General features: G+C 34.4%; 1 protein-coding gene across 1 annotated transcript in view; it reads right to left on the bottom strand.

Annotated features, from left to right (window-relative positions):
- Positions 1-8,635: 8,635 nt before the first annotated feature.
- The window catches only part of LOC135721114 (uncharacterized), a 209,157-nt gene continuing 198,768 nt past the window's right edge, over positions 8,636-19,024 (bottom strand). Inside the window, exons 2-6 of the mRNA XM_073813628.1 lie at positions 14,972-15,292; positions 14,229-14,249; positions 12,962-13,099; positions 12,741-12,802; positions 8,636-8,840 (exon numbers count right to left, since the gene is read on the bottom strand). Of these exons, the coding sequence (XP_073669729.1) occupies positions 8,787-8,840; positions 12,741-12,802; positions 12,962-13,099; positions 14,229-14,249; positions 14,972-15,292 (596 nt within the window). The 3' untranslated portion in view covers positions 8,636-8,786. The remainder of the gene's footprint in view (positions 8,841-12,740; positions 12,803-12,961; positions 13,100-14,228; positions 14,250-14,971; positions 15,293-19,024) is intronic.

Here is a 19,024-nt window from a genome sequence, read left to right as displayed (position 1 = left end):
TGGAGTTGGAGAGGCGTGGTTTCAAACGGGTTGTCACATCCAACTAAAAAAATAAAAATAAAAAACATGAAGTGAAGAGACACAATCTACAGTATATGACAGCTTTTAATGAATGTAAAACAAAAAGTAATGAGCAAATATACGTAACAAACATATTGTAATGAACTCTGTTCAGTGTTCCCCCCTGTGTATGTCTCTTATTTTGAAGTTCTGTCTGTTTCTGCCATGTTTTGTAGTCCTTTTGTTTCATTGGTCTGCGTGCTGATTGTTCCCCCAGGTGTTTCTCATTTCCCAACGTATTTAACCCCAGTGTTTGCCTTGTCTAATGTCAGTGATTGTTATATGTAATGTTTTCCCCGTCTGTGTTCCCCGTACCTGTTTTTGGGTTATGTTTTGTTTTGGTTAATTTGGATTTACTTTTATATATTAAATACTGCACTCTGTTTACAATTCTGCCTCTGCTTGCTTAATGCAACTACATTTCACATAAACAGATTGTATATATACCAAACTAAAAGAAACAAACATTAACAAGACACAACTGGACACATTTGCAGAATTCAAAAGACACAACAGGAAGTGTCATCAAAATACAAAATGAAAGACAAAACCACAAACCATACACACAGGGTTTGGCCAATGAAATTTAAAAACGTGTGTTTGACTTCATGCAGGCTGATGAGAGTTTGGTATGAGCACCTTTTTTAAACCTAAAGTTCAATTACATTTTATTTAAATGGCACTTTTCCAAACACCATTTATGCACACTTGAAGGGCTCTTCAGTCGCTTCATATAAAGAGAAAATGACGTTTTTTATAGTTCTTTTCGCCAAGTGTATTTCGGCCAAAGTATGAGACAATTGTGCAACTCTTTCCATAGTTTGCACATGCAGACTTCTGATCTTCTTTGAGAAAAGGGCATAGGGCAATAGTGTGCCATTTGGGATGCAGCCTGTGGTGAGGTGAAAGCCCCTTAAACTCTCATAGCCCCTAAAAATGACCAATGGTTTTAATTATAGAATAAAGTCTAGTAACCTGTGTGCATCCATAGAGATGAATTTGTCCTATTTGTTATAAGTGTAAATACATGTTGTTTATATGGAGATGTTGGACTGAGATCAGGTGACTGTGATGTTTGTAATATAATCACAGAGAATTAGTTGTGATCATCTTGGTTCTGAACCAGAAAGCAACCACTTGGTGACAACGCAAAAAAACTTAGCTAGCACCTAGAACAGCCGGTAACTGCATAGCAACACACTTTACACAATTAACTTGATATTATTGGAGTATGAAGCCATGTATAAGATAAGTGTGAAATTATGTTGTAGAGATGTTGGACTGAGATCAGGTGACTGTGATCTCAGAAAACACTGATCACTAAACCACAGACATCAATCTGTGTTCAAGAAAACAAAACAAAAAATGAATAAATAAAAAAACTGAACCAGAAATAAAAAAACAGTCCCAAACACAATACAAGAGATGTGTAAAACATTTTCTCAATATTTGACAGAAAAATCCTCCACACACTTTAAAAGCCTAAAAGTGTAAACACAATGATGATGTTGTTGTTACTCTAGTTTAAAATCTAATAAAACTTCATGTTGTGTGACTAAAGTTAACAGGGGGTGGAGCGTTTTTAAACATGTTGTCACGTCCAACACAAAACAAGAAGTGAAGTTGCAGGATCTGTATAAAGAAGCCTAATGAATACAAAACATAAAGTAAAGAGAAAAGATGCAGCAGAAGTATGAAACAAACACCACGCACATCTAAACAATAAACAAACAATAAAACACATAGACATACATACACATGATAATCACAGTTAATATGAGAACTTGATATGAGAATATGAACTTCCTCAACTTAGCATCACCTGACCACTGTTATACAAGAAGAACGACTCAAAATCTAGATCCAACTCTTTTGACAGAATGACATTAATGACAGGGGCATCACTAGCAAGTTTGGGCCCTATGAAAGATTATGAGAACCCCCACCTCACCCCGTGACACCCCTGATTAACAGCATCCTCAGTGTCCTGCACTACACAGAAGAGGTCATCCATCACAACATCCTTGGCCCCTGAAAAAAAAAACATGGTTTTGGTATATTGATTACAATTCGTATGGTTATTGTAGTAAAATCATAGTTAATTTTCCCAGGGGAGCACAGTGACCCCTATCTTTACAAACAGATATAACAGTCACTGTGTTTAACAGTGTGCTACTCATCATACATTTCATTTGATTTCAGAAATATTATTATAACATATTTACTGAAATGTACAATAATGTGGTTATATTTTCATGTCAATGTTCTTACAGGGGTTCACGAGAGTCATTGTGTAAAAAAATCAACATGACAATTTTTAAATTTATTAAGACGCACTGCTGTTTTCATCTTTCAATTGTTAAATAGTTTTGAACCTTTAATTTTAAGATTCATTTTTAGATAGACTGTTGTTTATCTCTACACATTCACACATTGATATCAGTAGTAAAGATCTGTCAAAGTTTTTGTCACGTTGAGTTTCTGTACGTCTTAGTTTTCCGTGAACTCATTTTTCAGTGTTTATTTTAGCAGACAGACTTTGAACACATTAACCACAAGTAAGCAAAAGTTCATCTTTCTTTGCTGCGTTTGTATTTCTTGAATCTAAAGACTGGATACAGATCAATTGTGTGGAGAATGCATTAAAATAGAGTAAATCTTCTCTCTGTGTTTTTTATGCAGTTTAGTTTGTACAGAATACAAATTTATGTTCAAATACTATTTGACATTTAGCATCAGGGTGTCACATTTATTACCTTTAGTGTTCTTGTAGGGATGCAGATGTCTTGGTTTGGTTTGTTCATCTCTTTATGTCTCGTGTTTGTTCATGAGCAGATTAAAGCATTTATCATATTCCTTTTGAATTAGTTTATTGTCAATGTGCAACCCAGTTTGTGAAAATTTAATCTTGGTATCTTTAATAATGGTTGAATAAGGTCATGTCAAAGATTTGTGAAATCATTTTTTCAAATAAACCCCTGCTACAATGAAAATAACACAAAAGCAAGTTTAAATAGAAACCATCCATTGTCCTTCTCAAAGCAACGTTATCAAAACTTTAAAATCCAAGAAGTTTAGGGTAACTTGAACAAAATTATCTTGACCATGATCTGAAGGCATGTTTATGTGACAGAAATGTAGACAAACATTATTGTCCAAATATATTAGCTGCTTTTAATACAAAACTAACATTTTATTTAATAAAGGTTAAATTAACATTAAGATTTAGAAAGCCTAAAAATCCCTACAAATAATTCTTATAATTATTCATTATAAATCACAGTATTTTAAATATGGCTAACAATCACTAAACTGATCTGGGCCACATATCTCCCACCCACAACTGGCCCAAATGTTATCTGCCATCATGAATCCAGTGCCATCATTGCCACACCTGGCCCATACTTGGCTGACATGTTGCATGACGTTGCCGGAAGCACGCCAGCAGTGCCATCATTAGCCCACAATCGGGCCGAGTCCATCTGCTATGTGGTGTAGACCTCAGAGAAACACTGATCACTAAACCACAGACCTCAATCTGCTTTTGACTGTTGAAGAAAACACAACAAAAAACTATTGCACCCAAAAACTGAACCATAAGTCAAACGTACCACAGTAGGTGTTAAAATAAAAATGAAGAGATGTGAGATAAACATCAGATGAAGATATTAGTGGAACATTAACTGAAGAACTGAGATGACTGAACCTCTCACCTTGATTTTAGTTTATATGTTTGTGGTCTTGCTCAGTTTTTTTAATCTCCACAGCTCTTGTCATGTTGTTTCTCACTGAATATTTTATCACTTTGAAGTTCTGCATGTTTTCTCAATAACTGTTAAACTGTGACTTTTATCACTATAAACACTTTGTGCCATCATGAGTTTAATGTTGTTTGAATCATTAAATATAAATGACAGGAAAATAAAAAATAAAATTTTGTCTTTGTGATCATAAAGACTTTAACAGCATCTTTATCTTTAATGAAACTAATAATTGTGTTCAGTTATAATATAGTCATATATGTTTAATTCTCAGGTATTTTTATAAGTTTGTTGTATTTTAGTAGTTTATCATACAAGAGCTTTAACACCTGAAATAGCACACTGTCAATCATTTACATGAATACATTTGCCAGAAAGGTCAATCCGAAGGCTGCATCGTCCGGAGGTCGCATATGAAGGCTGCATACGTCATCACGCCTGGTTTATTTAAGTTGACTGAGTATTACATTAGCAAGTCATAAGCATATAACAATTTACGATTAACTTAGAGTAATAGTTAACTTTATATTTGTTAATATTCTGAAATAAAACAGTCTTGATGACGTATGTGACCTAAAAATGTGACCTCCAGAGGCTGCAGTCTTCGGATTGAGAAACAGCCATAGTTCATTTAAATATTAATTGTGTCAAAGCATCAGTGAAGTGAAACCGCACTACTGGACTTACCGCCATCTACTGGATTGTGTTTGTATTAACAAATTGGTCATTTTGGGAGTTGGGCGGCTTCAGGACCCTGTTTTTTATTGACAGCGCCCAACCCACATTAGACCTACATTTGTTTTATTAACTTTATCAAGTTCAGCTGGTGCTTTTTTAAGAGTTTGTCTACTTATACATAAAAAAAAGGTTTGATCAGATATCTAATGATAAAATATACTGAATATCACAGTAACACAATTCCCTTTAGAGGACACAGGTTTGCTTCTCTGTCTCACTCCTGTCTCATGTAAAACCTCTGAAGGTCTTCACAACCCTAACTACTGTAGATATCTGAGATGAAACTGTAAGGGTGGATTCACTACAGTGGTTCAGTCTGTAGGAACACCGAAATGACTGAGAAATGTTAACAGCAAGATATTATAAAACTGTGTATTTCTGGTCAATTATCACCCTTCTGCAACCTATACCAACGACGGAAATAAGTGCAGTTATAATAGCAAAATATGTGGGAGAGCATTGCTAGAATATAAATATATTGAATTGCAATATGTAGCGTTTAAGTATTAACACTAAATCCAAAATAAACAACAGATTTGTAAATGAAAAGGTTTAATAACAGCACTGACTTAAAGTTACAATTGAAATGGTTACACTATAAATGCATTAAAATGGTACTTAATAACAATTAACTGTTTCCAATGTATGTGAGATATTACCTGATAAGATAGAGAACAGAGAAAGAAATAAAGTTTAGAAGAAAGAGAATCACCATTAAGAACTGGAATCTCGGCCTAATGGCCTAAACTCAAGAACTCAGGTAAAGAAGAAAAGCAGAGGGCAGAAAGCAAATGGCAAATGCCAAAAGGCAAAAGCCCAGAACTCATGAAAACCAAGACCTTTATTCTCTATCCCTTGACCATGTGACTAAACCTAACATGATACATTCAAACTGACCAATCAGAAGACCACACCTTTAACCCCCACTGTATTGAACAAACAGCTGTAACAATAGTCTTTGTAAGCACAGGAATGCAGATGGTACAGTATGGAAATGGGGGTTGTGACAAATTGTGACGAAGTAATAAATTCCTATATTTTTAATCCTACAAAAACTTCTTATACAAAAAACTGCACTGAATTCAATAAAAACACAATGAAATCAATTATATTATAGCTTTATTAAAAATATCGCAATTCTCCACTTTAATATAATGAATATAATCTTCTGATGTCTCACATTCAATGCAGTTTCCATATCTCACCACTAGAGGTCACAATCACACAATTTATCACGTGACTGGTTATACTGAAATTACACTAATATCAACTGTAAAGTTTTATAATATTAAATGTAATTAATTAATATAAAATAAAAAACAGATGCCATTGATGTCTTTGTTCTTAAATTGGTTAAATTATTTCTGTATATTCACTGATGCTCTGAATGAGAGTAAATCTCTGCAGTCATGCTTCAGCTTTACTGTATATAATTTACTGTCTCTATAAACATCTACTGAAAGTTACTAAAAGAGTAAAAACAGCAAAGTAAGAAACCAATTTATGACCACAGATTTAAAAATAAGATACACAACTAGCACATATAGGTGTGATGAAAGGACAAAACTGATTATATACATTAACATTCAGGATCACAACAAACTTAACGCAATATGTACAATACATACAATACATTATTATTAGTAAGGTTTCTGTAAGAAAACACAAAAGAGAAAAACTCAACCATGTGGATTGAGCATTTAAAACACAGAGATAAAAACAGATGAATACAGATATTAATTCAATTGAATATAAACAATGTTTTTATATCTATAAAAACTGTATACACACACAAATCTGATTCACTGAAATGAAACAAATAGATCATCATTATTTTACCTTTGTCTTTGTGTTTAGTTTGTGAGTTGTTGTATTAGCGTAAGTGTCTTCATCTTCACCGCTCTGATCTGTAACAATAATGACAAATTACACATAAAACAACACAACTCTCATTCATCATTGAAAGACTATACAAGCAAGAGTTTAACTGATATTTAATGCAGGACCATCACTAAACAGTCTGATCAGTTGTAGTAGACATTTACCCCGTTGTTGTGTGTTTTTGTGTTTCCTGTAGATCACAACTGAAGCTACAATCATCAGAAATCCACCAGAAACACAACAACAGATCAAAACTATATGATTTGACTGTAGTCCTCCTGATGGAGACTGAAGATCTTCTGATGTAACTACAACAACAACAACACATCTGTAAGAGTTCATTCAGTTTAAAGATGAACAAGAGACAACTCTCTCATCTTTGTCATGTTTTCATTTTTGTTCAGAAAATCTGAACTGCACAAATACTGACACATGAATTTTGATTTTAGCTCACAATATAATATGCTAAGTCGTTTTTTCTTTTAGGTGTTTTTGATTTATATTCTTTTTGATGCATCTTTCAATAAAAGCAGAAAATGTAAAGAAACACAGCAGAGCTGAAACATCTTTAGCTACTGGTCATATTTAGTCTGAAGTGTTAAACAACATGAACACATTTATACCTGATGGATTTTTTGTTGACTCAGTGATGCAGACAGAAGAAGAAACTGAGAAATATAAAGAGAATCACAGAAATGTAAATAAATCAACAGTAAATAAAAGTGTTGTTTTATTAATCAGTATGAGATGCTGATGGATTTTGTGGAGACTCACCGATGCTGACAGTAGAAGCAGCTGAGAAATATATAGAGAAACCCAGAAATGTAAATCCATCTACAGTTAATAAAAGTATTATGTTTGTCAGTTTGAGATGTTAGAGTTTATTATGATTGTGAAAAACAAAAATAGAGTCATTGTGTAATATTATTAGTAAAAGAGTTTTTTAACTAAACATGGCTTTAACACATGACTTGTATTATATTAGAGCTGTTGTGATATGAATATTGATTTGTTTCCAAAATATGCTCCTCAGTGTGTCACACTTACCTCGGGCTGATTAAGAGATCTTTTGTAACCTTGAAATATGCATTTTCTAAATATGACATGTATTTTGAAGAACAATATACCCTATCATGGTTTTACTTCGGTAAAGCTGCAGATAATTTTTCAAACTAATGTTTTGTTACCATGGTTCTACTAGAGTAGTATTATAGTAATGCTTGAGTAAAACCATATTTTTTTAAATCTTGGTTAAGTTTGTGGTTACTAAAATGTAGGACTATGGACCTATGCTGTTGTAAGAGCATGATTGTTTTTTGTTTATTGTGGTAAAACCGTGGTTGATTTATATTTACTTTGTTTTACTGCAAATGATGGTAAAATCATAGATAACTTTGCATGGGTACAGAAAAGTGTAAACTGGTTGTTTTTATTTGTAAGTCACGTTGGTAAAATGCATCTGATAAATGTATATGCATTTTGATATTTATTCTGTTTACTGACAATAAATTTGCAGTTGCTGTTGTAAATAGTTTTTATTGTGTGGAAAGACATTTTGGTTAGCATGATTAAACGATTATGAACCACGGACCGACCGTGGGTTGCTAGCAAACATTATTGTACAAACATATGTGTCGAGACACTGTCAGGGTGTGGTGGTGGATAGAACCCAATCGCAACAGCTTGTAACTTAAAGATGTTTATTAAAACATAAATACCCTCAAGGGGGCAAACAATGACAATAACTAAAAAATAACAATGACAATAACTAAAAAATAACCACGACAAGACAAAGCACACATGACATGGTATCATAGATACACAATGAACCGGCACAAGACATAAGACACAATGGCATTAAATAGGGAAAACTAAACTAGGGAACAATAACAAACAGGTGAAGGGAATAAACCAATCATGAATAATTAACAAGGAAACGAGGGGGCAGGGTCAAGACTAAAGACAGGAGAGCATGTGGTACACAAAACATAAACACAGACCACATGACTCTCCACACAAAACAAGACAACAGTGAGGGCTGCCATGACCCTGTCACATGAAACACATAAAAGACATACTGGGCTGACAGGACCATGACAGACAGAGGAGTATTTTCTATGAGTTTCTAAATAAAAAATGTGACTTTATTGATATAGGAGAAATCACACATTTAGAGAAACACAATAAACAGAATGTATATGAAAAGGTAATATTATATTAAAATGTAACATTATATTAAAACTCAAATAAAATCATATGTTATAGAACAATAACACTTAGTAAAACAGAATGAAAATGACTGTGATTAAAACATCATTTATATTAAACAGAATCAGAGAGAGTTGATCAGGATCTGGGGTTGACAGTGGCATATATCACCTCACTTTCATCTTTGACATTCTGTGTGAAACATAAAAACAGAAGATAAAAAAGAATAAGAAATTATGTAAATCTATAGTTATACAACAGGGCTTATAAATTATTTGTTTTCATTGAGAAACGCTCAAAGGTCGTGCATTATTTTCAGTCATTGCCAGTGGCGGAGCCAGAGGGCTAATTGGGGTGGCAATTGCCACCCCAGACGAAGTCCTTGCCACCCCTGTTGCCACCCCGCTGAAAACGTTACACTGTTTGATTTTTACGAACATTTCTCAAATCTCCCAGCGGACGTGAATGCGCTGCTACACTTTTCATTAGGCTTGTTCTACTTCATGCGGCGCCGCAAGAACTGACAGCCGGTGACGTCAAAGTTCCACGAGAGTGACTAAAAAGCAAACTCCTCTGTATGATTTCGCGAATCGCTCTCACAGTACTTTGACGTAATCCGGCTGTCGATTCTTGAGGCGCCGCTTAAAGTCGGACAAGCCTATTGGTTAAGCTGACATGCAGCTCCTTCATGCTCCAAAACATAACACAGGATCAATGAAGAGCGTTTTGCTGGTATGTACGGCTTTTATTGGTATTAAATTAAACATAGTACTGTTTTAACGGCGAGTAAGGGAGACGTTGCACTGTAGTGCTTAGCATTAATACTTCAATGAGCATTACTAGTCTTGTGAAACTGACTAATACTGTCACGCCTGCGTGAAGATGCTTAAAACATGTAGTTAGCAAATGTCCAGCAACAATCACAGGCATTAGGTAGGCTTATTCATATTGGCACATGTAATGCAGCATATTGAACTTAATTAAACCACCGTGGATATAGTACAGCGATGTAACAGCGTGCTTTTCGGTGCCTCACGCTTTTCTCACGTCAGTTTGGGTGACTTGGGTCTGAGAGGGTTGGATTATAATTTCACAAAGTCATCTGAAGCCATTCCATAGCTTAATGTGAGGGACAGAAGTCTATTTACATAAGTACATTAAAGTTAACGGAAACTAGTTCCCTCCTCCCTTAACATAACATGTCTAGATGTCTTTAAGCAATTTTCCTTGTGTTGTCAAATAGGCTAGACCTCAATATACTCAGATCTTGTCGTAATGTATTACTTTAGTATTTGTATTATTAGTACCGGTGTACTTATGGTAAATAAAAACAAGCAAATTGTTCCAAATTTTGGTTTCTTCATGAGGTGTGTAACCAAGTTTTCCTTTAGGGACAGCAGAATGAAGAGAAAAAGCAATATTACCAACTTCTTTCTAAAGAAGCAAAAGTCAGGTACAGATCAGGGCCAAACAGATCCCAGTTGTTATATTTTTGCTGTATACTTAATACATATAGGCTATAATTGTCTACATTTAGGAAAATAAACAACTTTAATTTAATCTATATACATTTTGTGGAAAATAATTTATTTTTAGTGTAATTGAACACTTTGTATATTGACCCCCCAAAATAATACCTTGCCACCCCTTTGCCACCCCAGTTTTAAAAGTCTAGCTCCGCCACTGGTCATTGCACACCTATGAAGTAGTTCCAGGTCTGTTGACTGCATTGCAGTTCCATATCACTACACCAAGTTTGACTGAAATAATGGATTTAAAGCATAAAGCATATAAATATATGTGTGGTAGCTTAATAAAAACATGAAAAGAAAGAAGAAAATAATTAAAAAGAAACAAATGAATACAATAAACTGTTCAGTTTTGTTTTTACTTCATTCCTGAAAATATAAAACTAAAACAAATTGCACATAAATACTAAAGAAAAAATTTATATATAGTCCTATAAATATTATTGTCTCCCTCCCTTGCTCTCTATTTTTCTCTTGCTTGCTGTAAAATTACGTTTTAGAATTAGCAACAGAGTGTTTAGATTAGATGCAATATCCAAATGAAATGAATCGTTTTATTTTTTTGGTAATTTTATATGGTTTATTAAAATAGATTGTGTTAAAAATAAGCCTTAAAAAAGTTTTGTAAGAATATTACACATAGGTTTTAAGTAAATGCTGCATGTTATACAGTGTAGTATTTACACAATACAGTATTTACAGATAATTACACAAGTTTATTTTTTTTGCAAAATGACACATAGCCAAATTCAGGTTTATTTTGGCTAGAAGTGGGTTACTCATAACTAGACTCTATCCGGTCTATAGATAACCTAGATGGTGAAATGATGGTTAATGCTTCCTGGGTGTGCACAAAGCAAGAGTAATAAAGAAATGATTGATTCTGTCTAGTGTGGATGAACTTGATAACCCCTAGACCTCAATCCAGCTGAACATCTTTAATTTGACTTGGAGGCTTTAAGTCAAACACTCATCACCCAAACCCATCCATGACTTGTTCACAGGGGTCAATTCAGAAGAGAAAAAATCTGTTCCAAAACTGTTGCAACAAAGTAACATGGTGTAACTCTACTTGTAGTCTTGCATAGCAAAACTTAAGGACTGGGATCCATGGCCACTTTGAATGGCCAAGGACCACCCAAGAGATCACAAGACTAACACACATAAATCAACCAATCACATTTTGATTTGTGTCGCGTCATGCGTCATAGTTTGTTTGTGCAAGCAAAGAGCTGCCCACCGCTCCGGGTGTGCGTTCATGACTCACTAGGATGGATTAAATGCAGAGGTCACATTTTGAGTATACATTGCATACTTGACAAGCTTGGGACTTTCACTTTCTAAAGTTACGTGTAAGGGATCAGTGCCTGTAAGGTTTTTGCCTTATATATCAGATTACACGCATTTAATTTTATGAATTTATAAATGTACAAATAGTTTCATAAACAATATATTTTGGAGCACCTAGCAAGTAGAGCAAGTAGAGTCACAGGTATTTATCACATCAATTGACCAATATAAACAAGGGTATAAAAGTACTACAAACAGTTTATGTTGCATCAAACAGAAGAGACTATAAATATTTGGAGATGTAATGACTTTTTGTAAACAAACTTCAGGCCTATACATTCACATTTGCACCACAGTTCATCAGCACATCTATAAAAAATGATTTGGTAAAGAAAACAAACACAGCTCCACTAATGTTCAGATTTTATTCATTGGTGAGAAAAAATTAAGAGTGCTCTTTTGATTTGGCATTAGAATATATGTGCATCATACGTCATGTCAAAATATGTGCCTGGTGCACACCTGTCAAAAGGGTTTATGTCAAAAGAGACGCTCACATTCACGTACTAGCAAGACACTAACTTTACAAGCTCTTATTACATATGAGATTAAGTGAATAAGTAGTCTGGCAAACGTGAGCGTTTCTTTATTCAAAAACCCTTTGAAGCATCTGCAGCAGGCTCGTATTTTGACATGACACGTGATGCACCGAACACTTTTTTGACATGACGAGCCACACACATGACTATGACAGGCTACATACATGTTGTGACGAGCTTCACATCATGCACCCTCAAAAAAGAAGTTACCGGCGGCCACTTGTCAAGCATGAGCTTTTTTTAACATTACACACCTAATAAAAACATCTAGTGCTTTAATAAATATCTGCTGATATAAGATTATAACACACACACACAATTATATTCAGTTTTTGAATTGAGGGGAGGCTTGAACTCCTATAAGAATTGAAGGACCCCCTTAAAGCTCAAAAATATAAATTAGCGGGGGTCCCTGGTTTTTATTAAAATGTAAATACTGATGAATTAATTCTCATGCTGCGCTTCCACAAAGTGATACTGTCCATTATTTGTCCTAATTTCGCAATAAACTAATCAAAAAGATTTCTATCTAAAATAAATGTAAACTCTCAAGTGCGCAATATGCAGTTTTCTGAAGAAATTGACAGACGAGTTAATGTCTCTGCGTGTGGATTATTTTCACCTCATTGAATCTTAAGTTATTATCTTTAGTAATCTTTTTTATTTTAACTTACCTGTGTGTTTCGTTTGCGGAATTTTGGATCAGCATATGCAATCTCATCTTCACATGTCTGATCTGTAACAATAATGACAGATTACAAATAAAACAACACAACTCTCATTCATCAAAAATAGTTTGACTGATGTTTTAGCTGCAGGGCCGTCACTTGAAATCACTGAGACTAAAAAAAAATTTATGAGACAACAACACCGATCATCTGTAGTTGATATTTACCCTGTTGATGTGTTTTTGTGTGTTTACTGTAGATCCAGAAGATCAAAACTGATGTAATAAATCCAACAGCAGCAGCAGCAGCAGTACAGGAGATCAGAAGTTTATAATCTGGGATATTCTCCTGAGTTAGATTGTTTGCTGCAACAACAACATATTTGTAAGAGTTTAGCTCATTCAGCTAAACAAGAGAAATGTCTCTCACATTTGTCAAAATCCAAACAGCACAAAAAGCTTTATATTAAGTTCAAATACTTACACATGAATTTTAAAGTTATAGACAAGCCACATGAATGTCACAGGTTTTCTACATCAAATGCACATCTGAAAATTTTTGTGTGAATCTCGCATGTTAGATCAGTTCTCCACACCACAGACAAAATAAAAAACGATCCAGCCCCAGACACCAGATCACGTCAGAAAATATACGTTTAGTTGTTTAACAGGCTTCTGTCAGTTAAAAGGTTTATCAATCGTTGCTAGAGGAGAGCACAAGCAGGACATGAGACAAAGGTTTAGTTGATAAAAATAGAACAGAGTTTTATTTATGGACAGCTTCAGTTGCATACGTCTCAATGTTCAAACCTCGTTCAACCCTCGTCTAACCAGCATGAATTCAACATGCTCTGTTATACCAAAACTTAATAGCAACATCCCACAAACCTTGAGCTTCCATAAACATTCTCTTTATGTGAGACAACTATAAGACTGAACAACAATGAAATCAATAAGACATATGCAACAAAGAAATATAATGAATGAATGAATAATATAATAAAATATAGAATTATAATGAATAAATGAATAATTTAATGATAAATATGATAATAATGAAATTGATAATGATAAAATAATATTAAATAATCAAATAAACAATTATATGGATAACTAATGAGTATAAAATGATTATGTAAATAAATGATTAGGAATAAACTAAAAAAACAAAATAATAAAAACATTCTCCACGTGAGGATCTAAGGTAGGATCCTTCACAAGTGAAAACCTTGTCACCACATTATACGCATGTTTCACATGTGGAAAACTTGACATTTGTTTGGTATTTCTGTTAGAGAGCACACACTAAAATATTTAGCTCTTTTTCTTTTAGGATTTTTGATTGGTGCTTTTTGATATTTCGGGCAATCAAAGGCAGAAATGGCCTAAATGAATAAACACAACAGAGCTGAAACATCTTTAGCTGTTAACAACTCATATTGGGTTTGAAGTGTTACTTAACAAGAACTTTATGATGGAGTTTGTGGACACTCACCATTCGTGGTTGTAGGAGAAGCTGGAAAATATAAAGAGAGAAATATCAGAGAATCACAGAAGTAGCCTATGAAAAATATTAACTGTGTTGTTTTATTTTTCAGTGTAAAAGTTTATTGTGATTGTGAAAAACAAAAATTAAGTCATGGTCAAATATTATTAGTTGTAACTATGACAAAGAGATTCAAAGCCTGAATACTGCAGGTAAGATTTTTTACAAATACTCTACACAGATATCACACATAGGCTATCTATTGTACTGCATGGCCTTAAACATGTGAACGGCCTCTACGGGTACCAGTTTGGCCTAATGTTCATCCCAGTTCTGGTTCTTGTTCTCAGTTTTTCTCCACATGTGAAGTTTTGGTTTCTTGTTGCTGTCATTGCATTGATGTTTTTACATGCCTTTTTTGCTGTTCATTGTATTATTGCTATCGTGTTATTATTATTATTTTAAGGGCCATTTTCATGTAAGATGGAAATTCATGTCTAGTTTAATATGACGCATGTTATTTGACAAATTAATTGCTTATAGTCTTATAGTCAATGGAAAGTACCATAAATTATATTTTCTTTATTTATAAGAACAATACAATTTGAAATTATATTATAAATTCAGTTCTATACTACTGTTTATATTTAACAATTCTCCCATTTTGTGTGGTTTTGATTCATGTAAAACTGCTTGAAACAATGCAACATTGTAAAAAAGTGCAATACAAATAAAATTACTTAACTACTCACCATAAACTGTGAGATAAAATTTCTTGACTATTTTTTCTCCATTCTTAATAAGTTCATAATTTCCAGTGTGTTCAGGTGTGATGTTTGTGATGGTGAGATCTGCAGTCTGATTGTTTATCTTCAGTCTGTCTCTGAATCTCTTAGTCTTATCATTTGCTGCATTTATAGGATTGATATCTGAACTCTTGATTCTGGCGATGCGGATTTCTTTAAACCACCACTCTATCAGATCATCTCTCTGTAGTTCAGTAATATCAGTGTGTAGAGTAACAGATTCACCCTCATACACTGACACTGACTTCACTTTATCACCAAACACACCTGCAGAGAAAGATTCATCTCCATAACAGAAATTTATAATACTTGTTTACATTTTTTTATAGGAATTTTATAAAGCAACCTTGCTTAAATCGTAACATTGTTAGTTAAAAGAGATCTTACTGAAACTTAAAAACAGGTTGCTGGTTTTACAATATCAGGATGCTGTCCCTTACGAAAATTAACCATGGTTTTACTACAGTTAAAATAAAATAAAAACATGGTTAGTGTAGTAAAACCATGGTTTTGCTAATTGTAATCAATACACCAAAAAAAAAATTACTACTTTTTTACTAAAATTAAACCATGTTTAATTTTTGTAAAGGAAATTGATTGTTATTTAAATAAATACAAATACAAAGTTAACTTACCAACCAGAGTCCACAAACACAATACAAGAAATGTGTAAAACATTTTCTGAATATTGCTAAAATGTGACTTCAAAAAACTCAGTGTTGAAACTTAATGTTGTATATCGTGTCTAAAGTTGACTGGAGTTGGAAAGGCGTGGTTTCAAAGAGGCTGTCACATCCCCCACAAATAAAAAACATGTAGTGAAGAGACACAATCTATATGACAGCTTTTAATGAATTTAAAACATAAAGCAATGAGCAAAAATACAGGAGTGTGACACAAACACAAGGGCGTAGGTTTGATTCTGGCATTGGTGGGGACATAAATAAAATGGTTGCATTGCAAAAACTGTTTATCACCGTTTACTTGACATAAACAACAGACAACTCAGTATGCACTTTACTCAGTAACATCTGACTCGCCACCCCCGGTGCCATCCCAAATTTATAATAAACAATTTGTTATGTCCTAGAGCCTAATAAACAGTAACTGTTTAAGTCTTTGTCAAAAAAAAGAAAATCACATTGTAAGATATAACCATATTTACTTTATAACAATGAAGAATATGCAATTAATATTTAATTCTTAATTTAAATTTGCCAAAAAAGTCCCAGTGTTGAAGTTGGTATGTATATCATGCTGTTTCCTGAACAACCTTTATTAACGTTTCTGTAGTTCACATTAAATCTTCTTTTCATTAACAGACAGTTAATCAGTGTGAAAAAAATAATTTTAAGTTTAAAATGCAACCTTACATTATGTCTACATCTGTGCAAGTAATGACCACAGTGCAGTAATGTAAAGTATTCAGCAATCATGACATGAATTCATGTTTTTACCATGTTGGGGTTATTTTCTTTCATGGATTAGGGACCCCCTAAATAACCTTGCTACCCCATTTATAAAAGGTTGACAAAAGTTTGCAACTCCTCAGGTTAACATGGGATTGTCGTGTATTGGTGAAAACACTGTCCTTGAATCATTATGTGACACAACTTTTTTTGTGAATGAAACAGTTACAGTGGGTATAATAATACTTTCTTCCTCACTTACCTGTCGCCCGAATAATCACGCGCGTCTTGTTGAGTGAACTTTGGCGCGTTGTACAAAGTGAAACGATCCTATCACACGTAGCGAGTAAAGACAAGCCCATCATAAAAGTGATGTGACTTAGAGAGGCGGGACTAAAGAAATGCTAATCCAATCATATTAGCAATGTGAGTAGAGAGGCGGGACTAAAGAAATGCAAAGCCAATCATATTAGCGATGTGAGTTACGGAGGCGGGCATTGCAGAGAACGAAAGCTGTTAACCGTTTGTGTACCACATAGAGCGTCATTTTTACAGAACGGGATTGCAAAAGATTTCTAATCTCATTTAAATGATTCCTGAAAAAAAAATAAGTAAAAAATAGAAAACACAAGAATAAGAAGGACATTAGTGGTTATATATAAATACAGATTAATTGTTTGGTCGAAATTATTGCTAGGGACAATTCAGTCTTCCCTGAATATTGCTAGGGACATATACAGATGGCATATAAACCTAAACAGTAATTGATAACAGAAACAAACATTAACAAGACAAAGAACTGCAAACACACAACAGGAAGTGCCAAAATACAAATCAAAATACAAAATGAAAGACAAAACCACAAACCACACACACAGGGTTTGGGCAGTGAGATGGAAACACTGACAAAAAATGTCTGACAAAGATGTGCGGGGTATAAACCTCAATTTTATTCAAAATAACATCAACATCTTAGTTACAGATGTAACCATCCCTTTAGGAAGGGAACGAAGATGTCAAGTCGTGACCAACGAATTGGGATATCGCTTAGAGAGACCAATCTACTTCGTGAAACTTCTAAAATGCCAATGAACTTGGCATGTTGGTATTTGCCTCTGCCGGCGCCGCTCTGCAGTGCGAGTATATAAGCAGCAGGTGCACATTCGCAGCTATATTCGCTTGGAAAGCCAAGCACAGAGCACGGCCGTAATCAGCAGTGGAACAGCAAACAGTGGCGACGGGATGTCTCCGTTCCCTTCCTTCAGGGAACGATGGTTACATACGTTACAGAGACGTTCCCTTTTAGTCAGTCACTACGACGTCACGTTGACCGATGAATTGGGAATCCCTACCAAAGCGCCACTGAAGCTGACCTTTCCAGTGTCTGTGTAAACCCTCCGATTCCACTAAGGAAACGGAAAATAAGGTATAAGGCATAAGGCCGGTCACCACTTGTTCCTTGACCCACGATAGTGAACTAGCAAACTGAGAAGTAACCTGACTGAGCAGAGTAGGAACGCTGCGGAAGCCACCCCTGGTGAGGTTAAATGGGTGGTTAAATGGGTGGTACATGATATGAACAACCAAAGGGTTGACATAGATAGAGAGTAATAAGACGAGGCGAGACAAATGAGTGCTAGATATACAGCCCACAGCTTGCGGCAGTTGATGTGCAAGTGCAGCTGGGGTGCTGTCCACACTCCCGAAACTGCAAGGCCATCGTACGTGGTACCCCACCTCATGTTGGAGGCATCTGTGTGTACAACAGCATGCCTTGAAACCTGTTACAGCTAGATCACTAACCCCAGTCCCCAATCTGCTTTTGACAGCTTAAGAAAACACACAAAAAACGAATGCACCAAAAAAACTGAACCAGAAACCTAACGAACCACAGTAGATGTTGAAATAAAGGTGAAGAAGTGTGAGATAAAGGTCAGATGAAGATATTAATGGAACATTAACTGAAGAACTGAGGTGACTAAAGTTCTCATATTTATTTTAGTTTATAGGTTTGTGGTCACAATCAGTTTTTTGAATCTCCACAGCTCTTGTCATTTCTCACTGAATATTTTATCACTCTGAAGTCCTGCATGTTTTCTCAGTAACTTTTGAACTGTGACTTTTATCACTATAAACACTTTGTGCCACCATGAGTTTAATGTTGTTTGAATCATTAAATATAAATGACAGGAAAATAAAAATAATATTTTGTCTTTGGGATCCTGAAGACTTATAGAGGATCTTTATCTGCAATTAAACTTACAGTTGTGTTCAGATATTATATAGTCAGTCGAGGTGTAAAGTACTTGAGTAATTTAACTTGATTATTTTTGGGTATTTTTACTTTTTTTGAGTACAATTAAAAGTCAATACTTTTACTTAATTACGTTTTTTAAGAAAAAAAGTACTTTTTACTCCTTACAATTTTATTTACAGTCACAAAGTACTTCTTTTTTAGAGATCACTTCATTCTATTTTCCCTTGCTCTTTCCAAACCAATTGAATTGCACCAATGGCCAGTTTAATTTAAATGTTATTTATTATGCCAATGAGATTTGTTTTCACATTCCATGAAACTGATCAGTTCATT

This window comes from Paramisgurnus dabryanus, chromosome 24, assembly GCF_030506205.2.
Source record: "Paramisgurnus dabryanus chromosome 24, PD_genome_1.1, whole genome shotgun sequence".
NCBI lineage: Eukaryota > Metazoa > Chordata > Actinopteri > Cypriniformes > Cobitidae > Paramisgurnus > Paramisgurnus dabryanus.
This window is presented reverse-complemented; position numbering and strand designations above follow the sequence as displayed.